This window comes from Poecilia reticulata, chromosome 9 (genome assembly GCF_904066995.2).
Source record: "Poecilia reticulata chromosome 9, P_reticulata-male-v2, whole genome shotgun sequence".
In the NCBI taxonomy this organism is placed as follows: domain Eukaryota; kingdom Metazoa; phylum Chordata; class Actinopteri; order Cyprinodontiformes; family Poeciliidae; genus Poecilia; species Poecilia reticulata.
This window is the reverse complement of record NC_088838.1, coordinates 25,861,667-25,888,918: the sequence shown is the minus strand read 5'-3', so window position 1 is coordinate 25,888,918 and position 27,252 is coordinate 25,861,667. Positions and strand designations below refer to the sequence as shown.

At 37.4% G+C, this 27,252-nt stretch overlaps 1 protein-coding gene across 2 annotated transcripts; it reads right to left on the bottom strand.

Moving 5' to 3' along the window:
* Window positions 1–1,091: 1,091 nt before the first annotated feature.
* itga2.2 (integrin, alpha 2 (CD49B, alpha 2 subunit of VLA-2 receptor), tandem duplicate 2) lies at window positions 1,092–22,741 on the bottom strand. 2 transcript variants are annotated; one of them, XM_008418100.2, is made up of 30 exons: window positions 22,612–22,741; window positions 20,594–20,717; window positions 18,326–18,426; window positions 18,050–18,141; window positions 16,731–16,845; window positions 15,601–15,728; window positions 15,376–15,524; window positions 14,558–14,708; window positions 13,587–13,752; window positions 13,360–13,436; window positions 12,923–13,061; window positions 11,700–11,845; window positions 11,032–11,175; window positions 10,722–10,925; window positions 9,457–9,587; window positions 9,217–9,380; window positions 8,020–8,171; window positions 7,809–7,919; window positions 7,618–7,703; window positions 6,635–6,773; window positions 6,353–6,430; window positions 6,186–6,262; window positions 6,000–6,083; window positions 5,799–5,901; window positions 5,607–5,717; window positions 5,378–5,485; window positions 3,947–4,060; window positions 3,764–3,853; window positions 3,429–3,545; window positions 1,092–3,142 (listed from the first exon to the last, which is right to left on the bottom strand). In XM_008418100.2, the coding sequence occupies exons 1-30, from the start codon at window positions 22,664–22,666 to the stop codon at window positions 3,053–3,055; spliced, it is 3,546 nt and encodes a 1,181-aa protein (XP_008416322.2). In that variant the 5' UTR covers window positions 22,667–22,741; the 3' UTR covers window positions 1,092–3,052. The 2 variants fall into 2 exon arrangements, with proteins under 2 accessions (XP_008416322.2, XP_081466925.1); XM_081610799.1 differs by lacking the exon at window positions 20,594–20,717 and having other exon boundaries at window positions 22,612–22,707.
* Window positions 22,742–27,252: the final 4,511 nt, after the last annotated feature.

The following is a 27,252-nucleotide window of genomic DNA, read 5'->3' as shown; positions in this document are numbered from 1 at the left end:
GCTCTGAAGCTCCTCTAGACGACACATTTTGTAACCCTGGCTACTCTATGGAGACAGTTTATTGCAGCTACTCATTTCTGGTATCTCATTTCTTCAGTCATGATCCATGCCTCACGTCTGTAGGTGATGGACTAGAAAATCAGAAGCTTTTCAATTTAGCTCAGATTTTTCCTAACTTTGACCTGCAAGAGTGTCGCCAACATTACTGCAGATGTTGACTTGTACATCCATCCTCTGCTTCATTCAGCTGTCACTCTGATACCCGGTCTCCTCCGTTTGTAACAGAGAGCAACCACCATCATCTAAAATAAGATAGAACTGTGAAGTTACAGAAGCAGACGCCCTCCCATTTATCTGCCAATTGTAAGTCACCTCCCAATTTACTGAACACAATCTTCATCTTAGAAGCCTTAGAATAAGTAAGAAAAAGATAATTTAGGGGGAAAAAACAAATTCAGGACAGCAGTTAAAAAATATGCAGTGATATCATCTCTGATTTACATTCACATTGCAACAATTCAGCAGTAATCATCCCACTGTGTTGGGGGAGCCAGTTGTTTGGCCCTGTAGCTGCCAGTCATCTAAAGAAAGTCCCAGAAGGATGAACTCACAAATGTGCTCAAAAACCTTTCCTGTATCTCATTTCACCAAGTATTTCCACATTGCTCCCTGTACACCTATACATAGAATCTAACAGCTGTTTCACAACACTGCGCCGTGTGAGTAATTGTGAAACAGTGCAGCTCAGCCATTTATCAAACCTTGTATACCCCCCTCTGACAAGGAGAGACTTGGAGCCCAAGATCCTGGAGAAATATGCAACTTATAAGATACGAATAGCATATTCTATTTGGACAGGTCTACAGAAATGAATATTAAAGACTGCTGGTCGCTGATGTTGACTCTGTGAGAAGGAAAACAGTTAGAAACACATTCCAGCACTGTCAAGGGAGAGAATAACCTTACAGTGGGAAAACATGGCAATCAAAATGTGAGGAACGTGGTCGTTTTAGATATAGATGTCAGCACGGTGTTTCTAGAAGACAAAGGACTGCTGAAGATGTTCCAGTCAGAAACAGCAGGGGAGACACTTAAGAAAAACGAGGATATTTTATTTAAAAACGGCACCAAATCACAGGGATCAGACGTTTAAAACTTTGGGAGGAACTATAATTAGCTTTTTGCTGCCACCTCGTGTCGAAGATGTGAAAATGCATGTTTTCAAATTAATATAACAAAATATCAAATATGTCAAATAAGCCATGTTCATAAGATTAGAACAATATCAATAAATATATTTATTTTAATGCATTACATTAGTTAATTACACACAGACTGATGTTTGAAACCTTTATAATGATTTTCTGTTTACAGTTTATGGGAAAAGGACAGACCAATACAAAAAAATATATTTCTATTAGAATCTATGTATTCAGTATTATATAACTGTTTCAGGTTGCAGATTTCCATCAAAAATGTTCAATCTTTTTTTCTACTCCTCTAAATTTCTTTAGAAACAGTTAATGCCCAAGCACTATAAAACACAATGCACATAAATGCACATTGGCACATAGACCTCTAATAATAACAATGACATGATGCACCATCACAGATAAATTAAAGCACAAGCTTTGAGATCTGAAATAAAAAAATATGCACGTAGAAGAGCTTAACATGGGATTAGTTTGATATAGACCAATGTAATGTAACATTTGGATGTGTTAAATTTGAATAACCATTTGTTGGTAATGAAAGAACTCAATATTAGTACTATATTTATTCACATATTATTTGACTATCTAAATAATCAATAAATTTAATAATTTAACTGAAAACTATGGTGAGCTTTCATCAACAAATGACTAATAAATGATGCCTCTAATGATAAAAATCAAGTACCACAAATGTAATCAATAGCAGTGTATCAAGTTCCAACTCCACATAATAAAAAAACTCTGTAAAATCATACTTTTAGTTCTTACAATACATACAGAAAAAAATAAAAATAAACACAGCAACAACATACAGTACGCTCCATATTTATGTTCCTAAAATACATCCATGTTTTATTGCAGCAGCTGAATCTCACGCTGAAATGATTTGAAAAACCAACTGTTCATTTGAGACCAAATAAAGGTTCGCTAAAGGAACTTTTATTAGTTCCCAATGATTACCTGATTCCCTGGGGTACAAATATGATGTGGCACAGCTTTATTCTCTTACTTTTCCAAATGGAAAATATGAGAGAACAAGCCATTCAAGTTGATCCCCGGAAATCAGAAAATAGCAGACAGAAAATGGATATTTACCTAAACTTAACCACATTATCAGGGCACTGATAAAGCAGATGAAAACAACAGGAAGTGTGATCAACTATGCTTGATCACAAGCCACCAAACTGTCAGGAGGATGGATCTCCAATCTGAGGAAATAGCAGCAGTTTTGTTCAGCGGATGATACAACTGCAATTAGATGAATTTATTTGAAAACCTTTTTCAACATCTGTATCAAGAAGTTTTAATAAATGAAGAGGGTGTTGTAAATTAAAACTTATAGGATCTCATTCTTTTTTTCATCTTGTTTTTAGACCATTACTGTCAGTACTTTTAATATAAAAGTAGCCCTGAGTCAGATGCAAAATTTAATCCCCAAGTCAGTTTGTGGCACAAACTGGTTAAAGCAAAATAGGAAAACAAAACAAACAATTCCCTCCCCAAAAATCATCCAGGATCCGGTTACAGTGTAAAATTGCAGATGATAATTCTGCATCTACTTGCAAAGTCCATCCATAACCTAAAAAAATTATTATTTATGATGAAAAACAAACAGTGCACATCTGTCACAAATCTCTACAATTCACAAAGCAAAGCACAACAATAATCCCCTGTAAAGAGCTAAAGAACTTAATCTCATTCATCCACAAACTTACAAAGCATCTGTTTCCTTAAAGTGCCCAGTTTCCAGTGAATAAGTTCTGATCCGTTTGCGCTACAGATGTGCCAATACCAACACTGGAGCTTTACAGACAGAGAGATGGCTGAGGGGTACCTCTTCACAAAACTCCATCATCATGTGCATCGGTCTGTTTGTCCAGATCATCCTCCTTCTGAAGCTGCTGGTACTTTCTTTTGAAAAATCCAAACTAGAGAGTAAAAAGATGGAGGTTATTTTGTGCTAATGTTAATCCAAGAAAAAAATGCAGTTCCAGCACCCAGTGTGCTGTGCAAAGGTTTTAAATGACCCCTAATTTCTTGATTCTTTCTCTTCAAAAGACTGAAACTTTCTTGTAATACCAGGGCTTTGGTAAAGCAGTATTAATTTTCAACCTTTCTTTAGAGAGAGAAAAAACAATCTAAGAATGCTTTTGAATGTTGCAGATGGCATTGATGCATAACAAAACGGCCACCCAATAATAATGAACTATTTACCTTATACAGCAGACCAACAACCAGAGCCAGCAGCACCAGGCCACCTATGGCGCTACCAACTATCACACCAACTGGGACATCGGCTTTCTCTCCAGGTTTGCTGACAGGCAAAACCACCTAGACACAAAGAGGTTATGGCAGGGTCACTGCAAGATCTGTCTCCAAAGAGTGCGGACAAATAAACGTTAAACTTATGCTTTCTTTTATGTAAAGTTGCCACAAATAGAAAATGCCTGAATAATCCCATCCTGCATGAGTAAAATTTCAAATGCTGCAGATTCACATGAGGTGTTTTGTTGTGAGATACAAACAGAAACATCTTAATGTGAACTTACATCCAGATGCTTGTGTTGGACAATGAGAAGATCCGGTTTGGAGGTCTTCACATCCAGGTTGGAAATTAGATCTATGCTCTGATATGAAGCCTAGCAGAGCAAAATTGTGGACTTAAGATATTAGTATGATTTCAATTATCACTAACATGAAAAAAATTGAAGACATACGAGGTAGAGATTTACCGTAATAAATGTGCCATTCCAGATTCTTGTTTTAACCTTTATCAAATAGTCACTCTTTTCTTCAGTGTCTTTAAGGATGCATTCTATTTTCTCACATTTTGCACTTGTACAGTCCTATCAGGTTAAAAAGAAACAATAAAACGATTACAGCTACAACAAAAAGGGAAAAAAAGCAGATCGATTTGGAATAATCACCACAGGAACTTCATCTACATGAAAAGCATACAGGCAGAAAAAAGAAAATTAAACATATTTGTTTTGTAAGTTCAGCCCTAGTGGTTAAAATAATAAGACTGGACTAAACTACTGCATTGTTTTTCTACTGCATTGTTTTTGTATTATTATTTTGTTCTAAAAATCATATACCGTATTTTCCGCACTATAATGCACACCGGATTATAAGGCGCACCTTCAATGAATGGCCTATTTTAAAACTTTTTTCATATATAAGGCGCACCGCATTATAAGTTGCATAGAATAGACGCTATAGTAGAGGCTGGACTTATGTTATATATCCACTAGATGGAGCTGCACTAAATGGAATGTCAACAAAACAGTCCGACTCGGGTCGGCAAGGACAGCCTTCCGCGACTGGGCCGGGGCGTGGCCGGACGATGGTCACCATTCTCCGTTTGCGCACAGCATGTTCATGGAGAAGGTGGTGCTACATGACCTGCAGACAACCTGATTCTAGACCAGGGGTGGGCAACTCCAGGCCTCGAGGGCCGGTCTCCTGCAACTTTTAGATGTGTCTCAACTTCAACACACCTGAGTCAAGTAATGAGGTCGTTAGCAGGACTCTGGAGAACCTGACTGCACTTAGGAGGTGATTCAGCTGTTGAAGACAGGGAGACATCTAAGAGTTGCAGGGCACCGGCCCTTGAGGACCAGGATTGCCCACCCGTTCTAGACGATCGGTAGTTAGATAGGTCAGTCAAACTTTATTAATAGATTACAAACCAGGTTTGTTCTGACAACTATCCCAGCATGCATCGCGTGCTTCTTCTACGGGCGAAAGTGATGTCGGCGGCTGCTTACTGCAGTTGCTAGACCTGCTGTGGCTCAATATTGGTCCATATATAAGGCGCACCGGATTATAAGGCGCACTGTTGGCTTTTGAGGAAATTGAAGGTTTTTAGGTGCGCCTTATAGTGTGGAAAATACGGTAATTCGAAATAGGTCATAAATGATACAAAATGTGTGTCCTGGAAATAGTATTTATAGTGGAGAATATGTAGTTTCAATAAGCTGACAGATCTCATAGAATCACATTTAAAGCTGCAAGCACTGTGTTTGCTACCATGTGCTAAATAAGGCAAGTATAAAAAAAAACAGATTTAGGATTTGATACTTTAATGTAAACATATTACTGGAAATATCATAACCACACCATTAAAACAAGATAAACATTGAACAAAGTCACCAACTTACCAGTGTCTTTGTACCTTTAAGATTCTCCTCTCTGAATGAAACCGTCTGGGTTTGTTCACCAATATGTGGAGGATTCTTTAGGCTTGTGGAACAGCTGACAGATCCTCCCTGTTTGTGGACATGACCATCAATAATGCAATTATCAAAACCCATTTACTGTAAATTATATTGGCAAAAAAATAATATGCATGTGGTGGTAGTTTCATTATTGCAGAATAGGAGCACTCACAGCTTGTGGCTCCATGCTGGTTAAATACAGGAGTGGATTTTCACCTTTTGTTTTCACTGGCAGACTTATTGTGAGAAAAAGGAGGCTGAGAGGGAATATACCTGTTGAGACCTTTGAACACATTGTGCTTTAGTCATTAAACATAATAAAAGGAGACAATAATCCTGCATAAGGTGGATTTGCAAAATGCACCTTCACTGTAAAGGTAAACTCCGGTCCTATGTCATCCAGAGACTTCACCGTGGTTACCACTTGATTGGTTGAGTCTGCCACATAAAAGTTGATATTTGACTCCCTGTGAAATGACAGAAAAAGTATTTAACGTATTTCATGATGCTATTCTTTAATTTCATATTGCTGATAAACTGAGTAAAAGAAAAAACACAGACTCACGTGGACAGCATAACTCCTGTGTCAAATTGCACAGGAATGGATATTTGCACAGAATTGTCGGCAGGATTTTCCTCTTTTCCATCACTGAAAATCACATCATATCAATCAGTCGTCTCATTATCATCTCATCAATGTTCATTTAAAGAAAGTCAAAGTGGAATTAAAAGGATTTCCAGGTCTTTGTACCTTTTGGCCTCAAATTTCACAACGGCTTGGTTTTCCTGAGAATCAAAACTGTAATCAAATGTGATCTGAAAGTTAACCTGTAATGAAATAACAGGGTGTCAATCATAGCTGTTTGAGAAACGATTAATGACACCAAATCCAGCTCAGAAAACAGTGTTCATATTTACCTCTTGGTCTTTCTTTAATACTGTCACCTGACAGGTGACTGTATTTTTTAGGGTTGATGTGCATTTGACTTCATCTGTCTGCAAATACAAAGTGCATACCAGACAATAACATTTATAGCTTTGTGTTTTATTACCATTGACTTTGAACACTTGATAACTCAGCAGTATTCCAGTGAATACAAAGCAGATTTTGTTTAGTTAGCTCATAATAATACAAACATGACATAAAATAGCCAATCATTTTTGAACAAACTCAAATACACAGAAACATAAAATACTCACAGCAGTGGCAGAGGAGTAGTAGAGGTTGTTGGAGAACGTGGCAGAGATCTGTGTGTTGTATGCGTTCTCATTTTTATTCTTCACAGCAACTTTGAATTTCAGCTCTCGGTTGTTGGCGCTGAACAGAACGGGACTTGAGCTGTAAAAGGAGCGCACAGAAAACTTTATTGAATCAGTTTTTTTCTTTTATTTTGTGACGATAATTGAATAAAGCAGAGGGAGTTATAGGGACTGAGCATACTCCGCACATTCAGAACAAACACAGAGGCCAAAAAAGCTCTTAAAAGCTGTGGTAAGCTCTCTCTGAAACTGTTGCTTTTATTTGAATTAATTCAATGCCTTAGTCAAAATTGGCACTTGAAGCTTGAAGCTTGAAGCTCACCCTCCAAATACTTAACAGACTTTAGGTCTGTAGGTCTGCTGAAACACTGCAGGTAACCTGCAGTGTGTTTTATGCTACGGAAACATATTTTAAACCCTTTTCCACATATTTACCAGGACTGCCAGTAAGCATGGAGGCTGCTGTCCGTCTGTGCTACTACAAGGCTTCTTGTCATATAATAACTGGTTTACAATTGCTGTTCTGGTAAAAAAAAAAAAAAATTACAGGGATTTAAAGCTGTTATTAAAAGAGATGCTTCAATTTGTACCAAAGGAATATGTCAACACAATGTTTGAACCCATGACTCATCATTATAGTCAGCACTTTGACTGACTGCACCTGCTGCAGGACAATCATGATGTAACAGGAAACAATTATACATTAATTATCACAAAACAATCTTTTAATTATTACTTAGATCCTCATTGGGTCTTTTTGGATGCTAATCAGTTGGAGATATAAGTCAACAACCAAAGCACTTTGTTAGTAGAAAATAGGTCTGAGAGATGGAGGATCTCTGCACACCTCCAGCCAATGAGAGCAGTAACTGTTAAGTCAAGTTGCTGTGCTATATAGGAGTGCAGTAAGCTGTCATTCTTACCTGGACCCCTGCCTGTCCGCCTTCACTTTCAGCTCCAGATCATTAACACACACTTCATCAGACCCACAGTCTTTAGTAAAAGGGATCTGAAAGAGTGAAGGATCAATAAATTCATCTGGATGCGGTGCTGCAGTTTTAATTAGCAAACTAATTTATTATCGCTTGAACATGTTTTAAAGCTTCTTACTTACAAAGAATTCAAAGGCTTTTGGAGAAAAGCTGTCAAGGACAGGGTTGACGTCTGGATTTTCTTGCTCAACTTCTACTTTCAGACTGAGGGAATTTACCAAGTCTGGTGTTTCCTGTTTGATGTATTAAAAAAAAGCAACACAAGTCTACATCTCCAGAATTGGAACAAGAGAAGCCAATTATACTCAGATAGATTTGACGGTGAACACTTACCTGAACATGAACCCTGCGATCTACACATTGGGATGTGGAGGATACTTTTATCTTCTCCTTCAGGTATCGTTCGTTGTTTACTTCAAAATGTCCTCTTGAAGTTACCCGTGAACCCTTCAGGTCAGCGTCCAGAGTCAATGTGTAGGTTACATCTGAAATTAAAGAAACAAAATCAACAAAAAAAAGGAAAACAATATTTGAGACTCAAATATTGAACCGCTCCAATACGTAGACATTTTGGCATGGATGTTTCTGAGAATTACTTGGACTATAAACAGCTACTTAAAAAAATGAGACTGGAATAAATTGTTCCTTTATTATTTACACATTTAGAGTTTGACCCATACATACACCCATCCATCCGTCACATCAAATGCATTTTTGATTTGATTTCGATCAAAAATAAAAGTGCTTCAAAACTATGGCTAGTTTGCAAAACCCACACAATCTCTTTAAGAAGTTCCTACTCTTTCTGAAACTCCACCTTAGCACATCCTCACAACAATGTTTCTTCGTTATGCCATTTGACAAGCTAAGCACATTCATAGTTCACCAGGTGTTTGGTAATTGCTGCTGCTGCTAGTTTGGAGGAGTTGAGCAGGGAGTGGGTGTTCTCTGAGGCCGAAAAATAAGAGGAATGCTTTTTAGTCTATACATGACACGACATGCGACTTTAATTTTAAGCATATCCTTCTTAGTTAGAAATCCTTGAAGTTTTATTCCCAGTGCAATGATGTTTGGAAGTAGGAGCTGTCAGGGAAAACTTTCAACAACTTTAAGGTGTTTTTATAGCATTTTGAAAGCAATTCCCTCTTACATTTTTAGAAATGTCTGAATTCAATTCTTTATACCAACTGGTAACACATTTTCTCCTCCTTTATTGCTTGTTTAATCTAAACATTTCTATCCTAACTTCATTAGTTTTCCAAATCTGGCTCTTGTATGTGGGATCTATTTCTTTTCAGCTTACTTCTAATCTATTCAGACATACTTTGGGTATCCATGTAGTTTTAGTAACAGAAATAGATACATTTTAATGAAACAAAAAAGCTAAAGATCATTAATAAAAGTGACTGTGCAAAAAAGTAGCGTAGGTCTATTTGAAGATACAGCAATTTCCTTCCTCTTAATGTTTTTTGCAGTCTCTATGCTCCTTCAAATCTATTCTTTAAAGTTACTTTGAGGAATCTAGCTTACCTGCAGGTCCTACAGGATTTGTGGGTCTGAATGAAGCACTAAAACAGATGTTCACGTTGAAGCAAGACACCTTGCGTCCACCACTGTCACAGTCTTTGTTTAAAATGCTGATCTTATCCGGTTTGAAGGAGGTTTTAGCTGTAACAACTGCCACTCCTCTGGACCTGCAATCAAAAGTAATATCAGTTGCATGTTCGCATGTTCACAGTGTTCCCACACAAATTTATTTCCGTAACTCACCAGAGCTGGACAACGGATCCATAAGCACCAATGGAGATGTCAGGAATGGTATCATCATTCAGGTCTTTATTGCTGTCTAAAGATCTTCCAAAAAATTTAAGTTGAGGATTCAGTGTGGAGCCTGGGATTCTCTGTGAAACAGTAAGTACAGTTAAGTCCAACACTAGTCATATCTCTGGTCAAAATAAGCTTAAAATTATTCACGAATAGACACACAATGATACCGAGTTACTATGTGGTACTGAACGTCAAAGTTCTCTTGGAAATGGCCAGGTGCACTTTATCATGCCACATTAACTTTTGACAGTTCATTTCTTCAGTCATAAAAATCTAAATGAATCCACACTGACTTTACGTAATTCTGGTCTTAAGAGTTGGGTCTCAATTCAAAGGGAGGAACAGTGGCTGGAGCGTTTCAGAGTAATCTGACTGTCCATCCAGCCATGAAAGAGCTGGAGATGATGGACCCATCGGAGCAGAAACACAGGTTGGTTGTGGAAACTAAACAACCTGGTCTGACACATGAAGGCAGTCTTCCAGACTCTATTCCTGGAGCTTCAGGCGTTGGAAACTGATGGATAAAAAACTGGTTCAGGATGTGAATTTGATTCTTTTTTTTTTCTCTCCCAGTCCATCGCTCTCATATTACTGTTAGGGATTAGGTACTAACCACTACCAAGAACGTTTTGTGGGACCTAAAAATGTGAGAAATGCTTTATTACAACCCAAAATGAAGCCTCTTCCCCTTTTCTTTAAACTTTTGAAACATAGGTAGACTCTTGACATGACATGACTCTTGACACCTTTAAGTATTTCTTGAAAAACATGTGGCTTCATGTTCCTGAAACGTACCTCTCCGAGTAGTAGAGAAGGGTTTAATTAGTGTTAGTATGTTTGTGTTAATCTTTGTGTCTTCCTTTATCGTATTGAAATTAGTGATAAATCAGTCTTAGTCTGTTTGTTGAGTTGTTTGGCTGCATTAATTATCATTTCTCATTGATTTTTCTAAGACAAATCTTTAGTGGAATATATTATTATTCTGTGTATACAACAATCTCCTTGCTTTGATAGAAGTCATTAAATGTGAAGTAAATAAAAGCATCCTTCAGATGTATTTTGAATATAAGAGAGTATTTTTTTCATGCACATTAAAATAGTTAACAAAGCTTATTAGTTTAGCACATACATAATTTCAGCTCCAAAGATATATGAATAAAACCTCTATTCTTCATGTATTTCTTAAACACAAAAGTCGTGTGTGGTACCTGTGAGAAGTCTTTTTTTAGACCCTGGTTGTAGCCATTGTAGATGTAAATCACACCCTTCCCCTGGTCCTCCAGGGGGGCTCCAACCACAACATCACTGAATCCGTTGAGGTCGAGGTCAGGAATGACAGAGGTAGCAATTCCAAAACGAGCATTTTCATTTCCAGAAGGACCGTTGAGGAATCCCTGCTCACTCAGTATTCCCTTCAGAAGAAGAGACAAGCAAAGTGTGAGAATTATGCTCAGAGGATGAGACTCTGGAGTTAAAAACGCTAAAAATGTAAAAACAAATTTTTTGAATCATTGTTACCTTGGTGACAGAAAATAAGTAGACCCTGCCTTGTTCTTTCTTCAGCTCATTCATGTACATGGGAGCTCCAACCAGAAGCAAATCCGTCACTTTATCATCGTCTACATCCAGTGAGCACAGGACGCTCCCAAAGTACGACCCAATCTGCAATGAGTTCCAGCTGCTTATCCATCACATCGTAAATCTGATCCGGTTGCAGATGAAAGTGCACATTTTCCACTGAATTTACTAGGTGGATACGAGGGGGTACCCAAAAGTTTCCGGAATGACGCTGCTGCACGCACAGTTTTTGTAGTACACGATTCTGCCGCTAGTTATTTGTTCAACCACGCCTTCTCAATCAGTGTGCCAAGCAGCGTTGATGGCTTCACAGCGCGGCTGTGAAGTTTTGCTTCCTGCTCCGGAAAAAAGCGAAGTTCTATGAGCCGCGCGCTGCTCATAAAACGTCTCCATGAAGAAAAACGATGGCTGGACAAAACAGCTCTTACAAGAAAATTCACTGCGGGTAGATGAAACCTTCCACATCAACGCCGCTTGGCACACTGATTGAGAAGGCGTGGTTGAACAAATACCTAGCGGCAGAATCGTGTACTACGAAAACTGCGCGTGCAGCAGCGTCATTTTGGACACTTTTGGGTACCCCCTCGTACATTATTTAATCTCCATACCTGTTTCCCTCTTTCTGTATCCACAATAGTCGGTTGCTTCTGGGGGTTCACAGTGTAAATGATGACTTGTCCGGAATGGTTGGAGCGAGGAGCTCCAGCTACAAAATACTCTGTAGACCCATCAGTCAGCGTGGTGAGAGCATAACCTGCCCAGGAGAACAAGAAAAATATATACTTATCCAAGTGACTGATTGTGTGTTACCATTTTAAAATTTTCCTTTCCTTTGTATGTTTGCTTTTTTCTTGTTTTACGTTGTGTTGCACATGCGACAAGTCATGCTTTCAGCATGAGTGCAGCTCATGCTGAAACCCAAAGGCCAGCACCTTTACCTTTGCCAGCAACCCAAAGGTAAACAGCAGTGGAGGGAGGAAAGAGATGCTTGTTTTACTACACCATCACTATTTTGAGCTAAATATGACAATGTTAAGGTTTGCTGTGCACTCTTTGCAGGTGGCAAAATTTTGTTTAGTTTTAAAAAACAATAAGCTAATTTTAAAGAAAAATTGTCAGTCGCAGTGTGACACAGAAAGAGAAAGTACCACCAGGTAGAGTGAAGCAGACAGCAACGACTAATGCAGGTGGTCCTCCACACACCAGTTGGTGTGTGTTTTTTTTTAAAAACAAGTATTTGTTTCATGTTCAGAAAGACTGCGTTTATTTAATTTTTATAAAAACACATATTTCCTGCAGAAAACAGTTTTTAAATTAAACTTGAAATGTCTGACGAACATTGTTGATGCTACTTTTACAAAAGCACTTTCTATAAAGTGAGTATTTAGCAAGACTGGTTGTCATTTTTAGATCGAGGCAGCAAATGACCTTTTCATGGTGAGTATCCAACACTACTACTTGTTCTATTTTGTCCAAGTTGGGGTTTTTCTCTCTTTGTATTAAAAAAATGTGCTATGAAAAAAAAATCTAAAAGCCTGACTTTTCAGACAAATATTTCTTGTTTCATGTTGTAAATGATTATTTAGATTACAGAGAAATAACATGAGTCACAATACTCTAGTGAACATTCGTTGAAATCTAATATTGAAATGAAACGTATCCCCTAATCTTGAACAACATTTATGTGGGTACTAGAAACATTTATCTTCATTGACCATTCAGTCATCCAACACAACATCTGTTAAATATGAAGACTGAACTGCAGTAACGCCATGATATGGTGCAGAAATACAATTTGTAGGATGTGGCAATAAAAACCTCAAAAGCGTACCCAGCAGTGAGCTGTGATTTCTCTCTTGAAGCGTTCCCTCAAAGGCGGAGAAAGGGAAAATAGTTGCTACAGATCCTTTCTGATGGACAACAGTCCCACTCCAGGCGTATGCTCCCACTGCTCCCAGCATCATCATGTCCTAGAAGCACAAGGGAACCAGTAAAACGTCATAAACATCAACACATCGTGGTTCATTCATTTACCAGCACAGAGTTTCCAAATAAAACGTGATTAATTTAATGAGAATGACAAAAAAGTAACACTGAAAGGAAAATGGTTTTTAAAGCTGTGGCGGTTCTCTAACAAAGATACTGAGCCTCTGTGGCCACATTAATCACATTAATTCTTCTTTTAACAAGTAGAAAGGACCAAATGGAGATAGATCCACTAATAATTACTTAATATATATTTCTTCTACAATTGTATTATTTCTGTACCTGCTGCTTGGAGTAGTATGCACTGAATCCGACCTGGGACATCTCCATCTGGAAGCTATCTCCCCCTTTTCCAGTACCTTAATCAAACAAAGCACGATAGAGAAGTTAAAAACAGGATGACAGATCAACGATAGCGATGAAATGTGCACTTTCCACTTCTCATCTCTGCAATTGTTTCCTACAGAACATGTACATGAGCAGAAAAACAAAATGGAAATAATATGCACCCTCTATGCTGAAGATGCGTTTTCCTAAAGTCCCAGCGATGGTGGAAAGGACTGCTTCTTCTGACACATTGAAGAAGTGCTTCTCTGTGGGCTCACTGGCAATCGATTTGATTTCCTGGATGAGATTTTTTGTATCTATGTTGTTTCTGGTGTAGTAACCCAACACCTGAGGAGCAAAAAGGAAATACTCAACATTTACATATTGATATACAATTAATCAGAGAGAAACAACAATAATCAATGCAAAGGTCCAGCTTTCAACAGGGAGATTATATTTTTAGGATTTGTAATACCTATAATTTTGTTAAATTGTATTTTTACGAACTGAACAAGTGTAGTCAAATTTCTCTAAATTCTCTTCGGGATGATATTATTCTACTAACAAAAATGTTTTAAAGGCCTTTTACACACATTTACCAGGGAGTAGGGCTGTCGCAATAAGCAATAAATCAGTTAATTACATAAGTTAAAGCAACCTAAAATTTCTATTTGCAAGATTTATTGTTTTTCTATTTCTACTAAAAATTGGATGACAAAAATCTTCAGTCTGGTGTTTTGGTCTAAATTAGAACTTTAAAAAAAAAAAATTGTTTACAGACACTAGGTAGTTAATTTTATTTGTTGTTTTATTTGTTTATTTTGAATATTTGAAATGTTTTCCAGCTCCAGTGTAAAATGTTCATTAGAATTTGAAGTTTATTCATCTTTGAGAATGCACTTTTCCATTACCTTTATCTTACTTGGAATTGTCTCAAAACAACAATATTATAATTTATTGCAATAATTTCTGGAAAAAATGATCATCTAGTGACATTTGTTATTGTGACAGGCCCACCAGGGAGGCCGGTAAATTTGAAGCCACCGAACGCATTCCAAGCTTCTTATTTTTCTTGTTTCAAAGAGTCTTCTGATGTTTGTCTGTTTGAAATTTTAGCCTATTCAATATTTAGAGTACATAATAAATCACATACCGCAATACCAAATCGAATGATGCCTTGCTTGTCACACTCAGCGATGACGCTGTCTCTATTGTAGCTATCGTGCGACTCCCCATCAGTAACAACCACCATGACTTTAGCAGCTTCAGGTCGACCACCGTTGCTTGCAGAAAAAGCTTGTTTACTGAGGTAGGGTTACAAACAAAAGACGTTCTTACAGTGAGATAATTCAGTTCAGCCATTTCTTTAGCTCCGATTTACTATGTGATGCCAAGACACTTAAAATGAAAAAACAACATAATGGAAAATAACGGTAACCCTTTATGTGACGGGCTGTGCATAAGACTGACATGACACTGTCATAAACATGACATAACACCTGTTGTGAACACGAAGGAGTATTTATGAAGACACTTGAAGACTGTTGTCATCAAGTGTCATTCGGTAAATAATAACACTTTTAATGCAAAGTTGCTTTAAAAGTCCATTAAAATTGCCAACTTTAATTATTTGGTAAATAATGGCTCTTTTAATGCAAAGTTGGTACTTTTAGTGGACTTTTAATGCAACTTTTAATGCAATTTTGCATTAAAAGTGTCAGAATTTTCCAAATGTCGATGACAACAGTCTTAGACATTCATAAAGATTCCTTCATGTTCATGACAGGTGTTATGTTTATGACAGTGTCGTGTCAGTTTTATGCACACCCTGTCAAATAAAGTGTTACCAAAAATAACCCTTAAGAAAAGAAGAAAGGAAGAAATGACCAAGCCACTAAGTTAAGAAGCAAAAACAAAACAGACTCTGCATGTATTTTAAAAGAAAAAATACATAAATACTGTCAAACCAACCTGGCAAATGAGATTGCGGCGAAGGTATTGGTGGAAGTGCCATACTTCTGACTGATTTTGGATGCTGCATTAAGCATCTGGCTCCTGTCTGTGTAACGATTCAGTTTGAATTCAACCTTTTGGTCATCGCTATACTGAATGACGCTCATCTATTGTGAGATAAAAAAACAAAACATTGAAAAAGAGCATTCAAGCATTGTTGTAACTCAATTGCGCAAGAGTCACCTGTGTACTTTGAGGTCCGATATCTAAAGAGGGTATCAATTTGAGCAGGAACTCCGTCATTGGTGGCCATGGATAAATGCTGTTTGAGCCGTCCAAAACAATCACAATGTCCATCAATCCTGTACATTCTGTAGATTAGAGGGAAGGCTGGTTAATGCATCATTAAAAAAAGAAACAACACTAAAAAAATTGTCTTTAACTTTTACTGAGTCACTGGTTTAGTTTTTTTTCCATTGACAAAAGCAATATTTGTTTGATGGTATTTTGCCCACGCTAAAGACATGACCTTATGGTGCCCAACCATTTTATTTAGCACTGTTGGTCGAGATTGTGTAAGTTTTGACTAAGATACAAGTATTTTTTGATATTTACAGGCCTGCTTGTGTAAGGTTAGTATTACTTTTTGCAATGATTATTTTAAAAAATTACCTATTAAGTTTCCTTGAACAGATTAAGATAGAACTACGAACTCTACAACACATGTTCATTATATACTTTTTTTCCACATAATTATAGATAATGACATTTTAGTCTGGTCAGTTGTGTCTATTTTAAGCTCCTTTCAGGATTAGCTGTTTTCGGGCCTCACATCATTTTAAATCCAAATAAACTGCAGCTGGCCACGCTCCCCAACCCAACATTTACACCGATACCTGAAAATGGCTGCAAACAGATGTGCGGCCATCTGTTAGAACCATACAGAACCATACAGATTTGAAAAGCAGAAGTTGAGCCTCCTGCACAAGTGCTTGGGCTGCTTTTAGAAGCGGTTGAAACCAAAATGAAAGTACAAAAAAATTAGACTTTAACTATCTTACATCACCAAAGAAGGACAGATGATAGAGGTTATTAATAATGGAGACTTAAATGACTTTTGCTATGAAAAAGAACTAGCCTCCCCTAGGATTTCTTCTTCACTTCCCTGAGCTAAACTCTAAGTTCAGGACTGAAGCATGAGATACTAGCTTATAATGTCAAAGCTTAAAATTCACCCAAAGTCTTTTCTTTAAATGCTCCCTCTAATGCATCCAAAAAATAAACTGTTGGGTTCAGTAATTGTTCTGACTGAGAGTTGTGAGAAACAGGAGACAGGTTTGTAATAAAGTGAATTCAGGGAAAATATTGCTTACTCTGAATGGCAGGCGAGAAGGCAGGTTGAGGCTGAAAGAGGGGGTTGAGTTTCGAGCAAATTCCTGGATAAAAGTTCTGATCACCACACTGCTGTCCCCAAAGAGGACCACACATCTGTAGCAGGGATGACAGAAGAAGAAACAAGAGACCTGATTAATACATTTACTTGGTTTTCACAGCAGCCAAAAGGCTCCAGAAGGATGCAGTGAGTAAAGTTGTGTGATTAAATAAAAGTTTATTTATACAGGACATTTTTTACAGTTCCGTTGCTTCACAAAAACACAGAAAAACACAACAACAAAACACTATACAATCACGAATGCCTACCATAAAAGTCAATTAAAGCAACAGCTTGGAAATATTTGTCTATTTAAGTCCTGAAAAGGTGTGGTGAAACACTAAAAGGCTCTGAATTTATGATCTAAGACAATGGGAAGAGGTGTTAATTTGAATCAAGTTATAGGAATGTTCATTGTTATAACTGCTGTCAGTAGGTGCTGGCTTGTAACGTTTGTGCATTAAGCTGTGACTGGTGGGCAGAAATACTGCAGTATGCTACCTAAGTTAGATACCACTTCCTGTACACTGGTTATGGGTGTGAATGCTTATACATCTCTATATATACATCTGTTTCTTTTTCCTGTGTATGTTGGTTTGGTAGTGTCATTTAAAAAAAAAGTTGATTCCCCATGAATTTCTTCCCATTCTGAATATTTACAACAACAAACTGGTTTTCTTAAATGATAGTTTTGAGTTCAATTTCTACAAACAAAACAACAAAATGTGCCATTCATTTGCATTCAGCACCCCTGAGTCAATATGTTGCTTAACCACTGTTCGCTGCAGCTTTGTTGTGGTACATGCAAAATAGCTCAAGCTTAGGCAGATTAGACAGAGAATATGCAAACACATCAGTTGTCAAGTGTCACAGATTCTGAAAATGACTTTGAAAAGTCCATCCTAATACATGAATTTGTTTTGATTTAGAGCATTACATTCTCGCTCTGGACTTTTGTTTACGATCATTGTCCTGTTGAAATCGCAGTCTCAAATATTTTGCAGCCTATTTTGTCCAGGCTGCAAAATAGGATTAGCATTTAATTGTCTCAATGTTCCCATAAACACTGATCATATGAATAGAATAGAATAGAATAGAATAGAATAGAATAGAATAGAATAGAATAGAATAGAATAGAATAGAAACTGCCTGTTTTGGCATCTTCAAAGTTGTGACACGCTCTTCACAATTTTTAAAAGGATAAGCTGAACAGTGCTCTGTGAGATGCCCAACAACAACAACAACAGCAGAAAAACTTACCAAAAAATCATGGCCTGTATGGTTGGGAGCAAGAGTCAAACCCAGAGACATATTGGTGTTCACACCTGTAACATCTGGAATTGTAACAGAATCTGCGAGGGGGAAAAAAAACATAAAAAAAGGGCAAATTAGGAATATGTTACATGAATTGCTTTGTTAACATGATCCTTACATTTCTTATGAAGGAAAATTCAAAGAGAAAGATTTGTAGACTTTATTAGGCATTTTTCGAGTACAGTGGAGAGGGTGGAAGTTAAACAAAACCCCGAAGTTTACCTTGAAGGTTGAGCTTATCGCATCTGTTACTGGATCCCTGGACTGGGCACTTGTAAACATCTCCCTTCCTGTTGTCACTCCAAGGAGCTCCAACCAGGAGCCTGAAGAAAACAGGATTATTAATCACTAAACCTCCAATAACAATGAACTATTATGAATTCATTCTTACTTGAAAATGGGAATGTGTTTTAATAAAAACAATGTAAAAATACAAGCTTACAAGTCAAGAAAAAGAATGTGTCAATTTGCGATCAGAAGGGGTCCAACCATCATGCAATTTTAAGATAAAAGCACATGCTAAGTATAGTGAAGAAGCTGAATTCTGAACAAGATTCCTCCAGGATAGTCGGATGCTCTTAAAGTTTTAGGGAGTGCCTCGATCCTGTCAAGACCTGGAGCTCTCACTTGGGAAATATTTTTCTCTAGTTCTTTGATCACTTTTGCACTTGGAGCACTGCAACAGAGAGAGGTCCAAACTGCATGCATCTGCAGTTTGGACCTTATAGCAGTGCTCGGATGCTTCTGTGCAATCCACACCATGCATTCACAGCAGAACTAAATAAGAAAGAAAAAAACATTTGGCAGGGAGACTGAACGTCTTAGTAAGTTCTCTTTACTGCGTATCAGCATATGGCAGAGAATTTGTCATATCTTTCCTTTTAATTCTCTGAGATAAAGATATAAGTTGGTGCAAGTAATTTCACCATATCTGAAACCAAATAAATATTCAAGACTGTAAAAAGTGACTCTTTAAAGACTTGATGACAGGAAACATTACGTATACTGGTGTGTCATAGGGGGGCTTACAGTCAGGGACTATGATCAGAGACACTGGTTTTCTCTGAGTTACACAACAAGGAACTTCTCCAGACATTAAATTACTCTATGAGCGTGACTGACTGTACAGACGGGGAGTGTCACTCTGGCCTAGAACAAGGAGTTTTACTACCATTTAACTAAACATTAAACAGTAATGTGGCATATTGCAACATGAATTGCAAGAAGAAAGCTATTCATGTATTCCCCCACGACTTTTATGTGCCGTGGGAGAATTAACAACATTTAGTGACGATATCAAGAAGACGTACAAAACCCAGATGACCCAAGGTACCACATTCATCTGTTAAAAATATGATATGCCAGTGTAAATACCATGGAAATGTTCTGTCTTGTTCGTTTGTTTTTGTCGGGAGGTTTTTGTGTGGAAAGTGTCAATCAACCACAGAGCAAAAGAACACGAACTTGTGAAAATAGGGTTGCACACAAGGCTAAAGAAATGAATTTTCATCAGACCACACACTCTGTGGTCTACTGATGGAAGAACTTAGTCATGACCTGTGAGTGTTTATCTGGTGATCTTCACAAAAGACATCATGAAGAATGTAGTAATCTCTAATCTGTAGTAAAATCTCAAAATAAACTGGTATTTGAAATGGACCATGTATATTCATTCACCCATTTTCTAACACTCTTGTCCCTAATGGGGTCAGTAGGGTTGCTGGTACCATGTACATTCAAAGTGGCAAAATATGTACCACAGAAATCCCATGAAAATCTTTGTTGACTGAGTTGAGAAGGTGTGTGTGACCAAGGCAGCCTACAACCTGACTCAGTTTCACCACTTCTATTCAACCCACTTCATTTGTTTTGTTATACTCTGGTAGTTCAGAGTAGGAATTATTAAGGAGGAAAAAAACATCTTCAATCTCACTGGTGGAGAACTGCATTCATCAGAGTGATAAATGCATTAAGAAATGTATTTATTTGAAGACATTTCATAATTTTTTTTTCACCATGGGAGGCAACGATTGTGTAGCGCGCTGTAAAATAAATAAAAACCTGTAAGATCAAGTGAAAAAATGACTAATGAAGTAAACTTTGGTATCACAAAAAAAAATAAAAGTGGCTGAAGCGAATAAAACTGATGATGATTCAAGAGTGTCAAGACTTGCTTGCAATGTTGAAAGACAACCAAAAACCATGTGTGCATCATTCTGCAGGCAGCAACAGGCTTTCATTTCCAAACTGAGAAAAACTATCCCTGACATGAAGCAGGGGTGAAGATGCTGCTTCATGTCAGCAGCATCTTCACCCCTTAGTATTGATCAGTTCATCAATACTGATCATTCTGCATATTTATAAGTATCATCATATTTTTCCCGTTTTACTGTTTTGATCAGATTAATGAAGTTCTACAAGAATGCTGTTAAACCCTTTTGGACATGATAACTTAAAAATTAGTTTAGAGTTTATTGATCACATTCCTACCATTTGTCCTGATAGTTTGGTGCTTGTTGGACTGTGTAGCCAAATTCATCAGAAGCTGGGCCGAGGAAAATCTTAGCTCCTGCAGTGCCAACATTGAAGGACTGCGATTGGCTAATCTTGTCAGCTGGCAGAAGAAACAGAGAAGGTTCCATTAAGACTTATGAGACTCTTACAGTTCTTACAATGCCTTGAAGAATTATCCATAGCCCTTTTCTTGCACATTTTGTCACACTACAACCACAAACCTTAGTGCATTTTATTACACAAATGAGGGAATTTGTGTAACAAATAAGAGGCATTTGCACTTAACATCTTTAATATCTGCAAATAAGATGCAATGCAGATATTCACAGCTCAAGAAGGAAAATCTGTCAACAAGACATCTATTGGTTTTGTCCTTCACAAATCTACCCTATATGGAAAAATAACAAGAATAAAGTTGATATTGAAGAAAAGCTAGAAGTTTCATTTAAAATTTGCCACGAGCCATACAGGGAAAATAGCTATTACGTTCACGTAGAATAAGGAGCTCTGGTTAGGCGAGACCAAAGTTGACATTTTTTGGGGCTGTGTACATGGTGTAAAATGAGCAATGCATATCAACTCAGCATCGTGCTCCACATAGATGATGTACAACACGATGCGCGGTTGTTTTTCTTCAGAGCTTTCTCAAAGCTGGGGCAAAGCTAGATGAAGCTAAATATAGCACAGTCCTAGAAGAAAAGCAATTAAAACCTCAAAAAACTTGTGATTGAGACGTTCACCTCGCAGCAGGGTGTGTACCAAAACACACAGACAGCTACAATAGCAGGTTTGGGTCAAAGCATTTATATGTGTTAGAGTGGCCCTGTCCATCCATCTGACTGAGAATGGCCGGCTCTGCAAAGCAGAATGGGCAAAATGACAGTCTCTACATGCAAAGATGACAGAAAAATTCTAAAAAGATTTGTGCAAAAGCAAAAGGTGAGCTGGACCAGCCGAATGCAATAAATAAATAAATAAATATTATTTTAAAAAATACTTTTTTTTTTTGGTCTTTGCAACTATTCAGCAATTTGTATTGCCCTATCAAAAAATGCAAATAAATAGACAGAGAACAGGTTTTTAATAATTTTGCAAAAAATATATTGTCATATATTGTCATAGTCAAGCCAACCCATGATTATAACTAAACATTTTCATAAATTTTGCTCTCATAAGAGAGACTTGACACGTAAAGCCACCACTTCCCTCCATGAATCAAAAGTGGGTTAATCTTGCACAGTAACAAAAACATAACCAACACCAGCAAAGCCTGATTCAAGGAGGCAAGAAAAAACACAGCAAAAGCAGCAATAATTATTCATTTAATGAAGGCTTCTTAGAATAATAATCAAAAAGGCTCCTAACACCTTCAGGTGGAAGCAGGTTGAGTCCTCCTGCTTTATCAGTGTCACAAGCCTAAACAGGCAGAGCTGCGCTCCCCTCTGCAATCACCAGGACCAGGAATGTGGATATTGAACTCGGGAAAACCTTCACAAACACCAACCCTTTCCTGCCACGCCTGTTTTTACCTGCAGCGCGCACCAGCCACACTCCTTACGCAGACTGCGCCTTTTTTACTTTATTTGAGTATTAGAAACAATGTGCTCATAGCGAAGGACAGTATCTGGCGGCATGTCTGCGACTTATGAAGCTGTAGTACGAGCGAAAAACAGAAATACTGGAACTTTTTGCCACGCGGGTCACAATTCAAGTTGACCAACACATATTAGAGAAGTTAAAATAAGACATTCATAATCAGTTAATTAATTTTACACTGACGTTCACCCGATGCGAACAGAGTCTATTAGAGAGAGAGAGAAAAAACTGCCATCAATTTCATAATTAAAACTCAAATCCTTAGAAAACGATAAAAAAAAACTAACTTGCTTCTTGTAATCCCATGCAAATTATGGGACCTCGACAATGCGATGCTTAAAAAGTAAAAAGTTTAATGTCGAAGAAAAAAAACAAAAAACCACATGATTTATACTTACAGATAACTATTATAGCAAAGAAGATTTTCCTCCAGACGTGATCCATCCCGGTCATTGTTTCATGTGTGTATGGTGATCAAACGATGCCTCCGAGCGCGTCAAAGGCTCGGCTCCACAGCTGTGACGAACCGGATATGTTTCCCTTATAAGGACTCGAGCCTTTTTTCTGACCTGCAGACACAAACTTCGCAAAAGTTTGTTCTGAGAAGAAAGTTACTCATTCAGCATTAAGGAGCAGAGCGGGAAGCGACAGAAGAATCAAACAACAATGTTTAACGTTGCATTATTCATTATATTTAAGTGTGTGTTGTAAATTAGATATTAAGACAACTTGATCTTATTGGACTAAACTTCACGCTTCTTGTACTTCTTGTATCTTACAGCCTTTTACCAGCCTCTGTCACTATGGGAACTTAATGTGTCACAGATCTCAGTGAGATAAAGATCTGGGGTTTGACTTTCACCAGAACTTTCCATTTATTACTCTGTTAGCCAGTTCGTTGTGGTTTTATTGGTATTTTTGGGGGGTCATGGTCATGTTGCAGACATCTGTTCTGGTTCACCTTCAGGTGTGAGATAACAGTAGCTCCGTAATAGGACGTTAAACAGGCGTTTAAGTAACATACGCAGTGACGTAGAGTGAAAGACCAACAGTTATTTTCCTCTTGCTGGAAAAACAACTGATGTAAGACCTTTCATTAAACTAAAGCTGGGGCGGTGAAATTTAACTCTCAATTAGTGGTGCCAGTTCAAAATAAGAATTTGGGAAGAACGTTAACTGGACTTGTTGCTCAACAGACACAATCAGCACAGCATGTTGTATAACATACCAGTGGCTTGTGTGTTAGTTAACTTAGATTAGACAGACGAGACTAGATTTATAGATGCATCTTTGGCAACAGCTTTAACATCTTTGCAGATTTCACACATAATTACCAGTAAAGCAACATTTGAGGATTCAACACAGATTCTGAGGGCATTTTAGTGTTTCTCTGTGGGTTTCTTAGGAAGTCTCAAAAATAGCCTCCATGACATCACCATGGCTTCATACATTACACAGAAAGAGTTCATTGTAATCTACGCTTGTGGAATTTGATGGCAACATGGGTCAAATGAAAAATTATGGTGGGAAGTGTTTAGAAAAACCAGACTCAGATGTTTCATGGTTGTGTAATATTCAGAGGTGAGATGCGTTTCAAGGGCTATGAATACTTTTGAAAGGTGCTGCGTTTTGGTAACAGTAATAAACCAGGAGAATCTAAGCTAGTCTTGAAACAATGAGTTTGCGTCTTCTTACTTTGACATCGCAGGGAAACTGAGTCCATGCATTTCATCACTCAAATAGCAGCTGAACTCATAGCACATCTAAGTCTGTCTTATTGCTGTTTTAATTGTCTGTCAAATTTAATAACATTTGTTCCACTCTCCCAGACTCTGACTGCTGCCAATTGACTTCCAGTTTAACAGTCTTGGAGCTTTTTACTTGGCATTGTCTTTGAGGTCAGTGAAGTGACTCCTGAATAACTAAGAAGATTACAACATCATTTTCCAACCCCGCCCTTTGGAGCAGGCCACATCAAATCACAGATTGCAGATATTTCAGTGGATTTATTAGCTTCTAGAGGCTTTTCACACCACACATTTTAAAGACTTTCTTTGGACATGTAAGAGGATTTGTGAACATTCACTAATTTAGTCACCCGCCGGCTGTTTTGCTCATTTTAACCCATCCATCCATTCATTATCTGTATCTGCTTATCCTTGAAGGGTTGTGAGGGAACTGGTGCCTACCTCCAGCGGTCATTGGGCAAGATGAAGGGTTCACCGTGGACAGGTCACCGGTCCATCACAGCACAACATAGACAACCATCCACACTCACACCTCAGGACAATTTAGAGAGAGCAATTAACCTGACAGTCATGTTTTTGGACTGTGGGAGAAAGTCAGAGTTTGCAAACTCCATGGGTTCAAGTCCAATGCTGGGATTTGAACCCATAAACTTCTTACTGCAAGGCAACAGTGCTACCAACTGTTCAGCTTTGAGAGTAAATGTTCATTCCATCCCCTGATAATTTTGAAGAAATTAATTAATATATTTTTCATTTCAATCAATATAAAGATCTAATTTTAACTTGATATTTAATGGATTGTTCTTAATAATTGTTGATGTTCTTTGTCTATGATCAAAAATGAAACTGTCAACAAGAAATTGTTAGCAAGAGGTAAAAAAATACAAAATCAGCAGGGGTTCAAATACTTATTTCTTCCTGCTGTATATTACCAGCACATTGCCACAGCACTGACACTGAACTTTGAATACATTGTGAACTGAAGTTGTTTCTGCTGCGATTCTCTCTTGGTCCTGATTCAGATTGAGGATATGAGTCATGATAAAATCTCTGTACAGTTAGAAACCTGAACAATCTGAGTCCCCCACTTTGAAAACACACAGAAGGGTAGCGGACAAATATAGAAAAGAAAAATTCCCTTTTTAGCAGAAATCCAAGGGAGGACCAGACACAGAATTAAGGAGTTCTCTATCAACAGATCCAGGAATCAGAAGATGAAAGAAGCATGTAAACAAATACCAAAATTTAAGGACAGTGTTGCCTAAGAAGAGCAAAACCAGAAGGTAATATCGTTTACACTGTTTTTAAATGGTTTTACAATACAAAAAATACATTTTAGATAAATAATTGCACAAATCTGTGACATGTACTCAGTGCATTCCTATTAAAAACAGACATTTAACTGAGCCAAAATTTGTGTAATGTAAAACTAACTATATTAATGTACATAAAAATCTGCAAAACCCTGTTTAAATAAATGCAAACTAGAAATTAAATTCAGCTTTACACATTTTAAGCTGAATGGTGCTTTAAGCACCATTTAGCTTAAAGTTTCTATGTAGAGGTATTACAAAAGTTTAATGTAACCTTACAAAGTTGTCAATAAGGATTGGACATGACACAAATCTTTTTTATTATTATTTTCGATCATTTTCATCCAACCAGTTTTGTTTCTGATAGGAACTGAAACAAAAGATAACAAAATCATGTAATATTATGATATGATCAATGTTACATCCTGTCGTCTTGGTACAATTTAAAAATTACTTTATACCTAACTCTGTCAGGAGTATGAATCATTTTTGGGCTTAGCTTCATGGCACCATAAAGACAACAATAGGGGAAAGTATGGGACCACAGGGACATTAGAAAACCCAAACTTGATGAAAAAATGAGACTGAAAATGATCAGAGAAGCTGCCAGGCGGCTGTCAGCAAAAGTGGAGGAGAAGCAAGAACTGGTTAGAAATCCATTGAGACTGATGAGTGATGCTTCACTGTGCAACATGAAGAATGGCTAGTAATTAGTTGTAATTACTTGCTAATAAAAACACATAAAATATCACTGGTCCAAATCCAACTATTACTTAATTCTGTAGACCCTTCCTTCCCTCTACTCTGGGTTTTTTTTTCAGTTGTGACTCACATGTTAGTCATTGACTGAACAGAAAACCTTGAGTTTTCCAAAAGGAGTAAGTCCTAGTGTTTGTGTGGAAGTGTAGCAAAGCAGTTCCTGGAAAAGATTGAGGTGATTTTCTGAATCTTATGTTGACAAACTGACTCATCTTTCTCTAAAAACACAGATTCAACAGCGAGATAAATCTCTCTTCTTTCAGAAGGATCCACATTGCTTAGATTGAAATGCTATTTCCTTTAACAGCAGCACCATTGTTTAGGGCTATTTCCTTGAATCATATAGAACAATCTGAGGAAGAATCTTAGAAAGAATGCTGAAACAGATTAGACTGGAAACTTTGTTCTTGCTTGCCACTTGGAACGTCATCAAAAATCCCCTCTGAGGCGAAAAGAAAATAAATTCATGTTGGTCAGGATGTTTGGAGCCCTTAAAAAACCAACTTCATTATGTAATTTAAATTAAACCCTATTCACCTGTATTATTAGCCACTGACAGCATATTGTCTGACACGGTTCATTTTTTGAACTGAATGCCTTTTTCTCATTTTGTTACTTTACAACTGAAAATAATCAGTGTATTTTATTGGGAGATATTTGGTTTGCAAAATGTTTAAAAAAAACAAATTGTAAAACACAGAAGCCCTTTTAAGATTATATATAATCTGAAAAGTGTGGCCTTCACCTATATTTAAACTTCACAAGGAAATACTTGGAGGAGCCAACTATTGCCTTGTCTTTTGGGTATTTGTTTATGGGCATCTACAGACTGATTGTTTTTCCTATTCATCTATAAAAATCAAAGTCAGTTTGGATGAATTGTGCAAACAACAATTTTTAATGACTCTTTGTCTTGTTGGTGGGCAGCCTTTCAGGATTTTCCTGTATATATCTCCATTAATCAGCTCTGATCAGCTTTCCTGATGCCGTTGAAGAAAAGCATTCCACAGAATAATGGACCATGTGTCAACAAGGAGAATGTTTAAGCAGAAGGGAAGTTCTTCCTTTCTACCAGACACATTGTTTTTGGGTCCCAAAATGTTTAATTTTGGTCTCATCTGACCAAAACAACTTCTCCCACATTTTACACGGCCTGTGTCAAATTTTAAACATGACATGGAGTTGTTTTTTTATACACTCAGATCATTAGACAGATTCT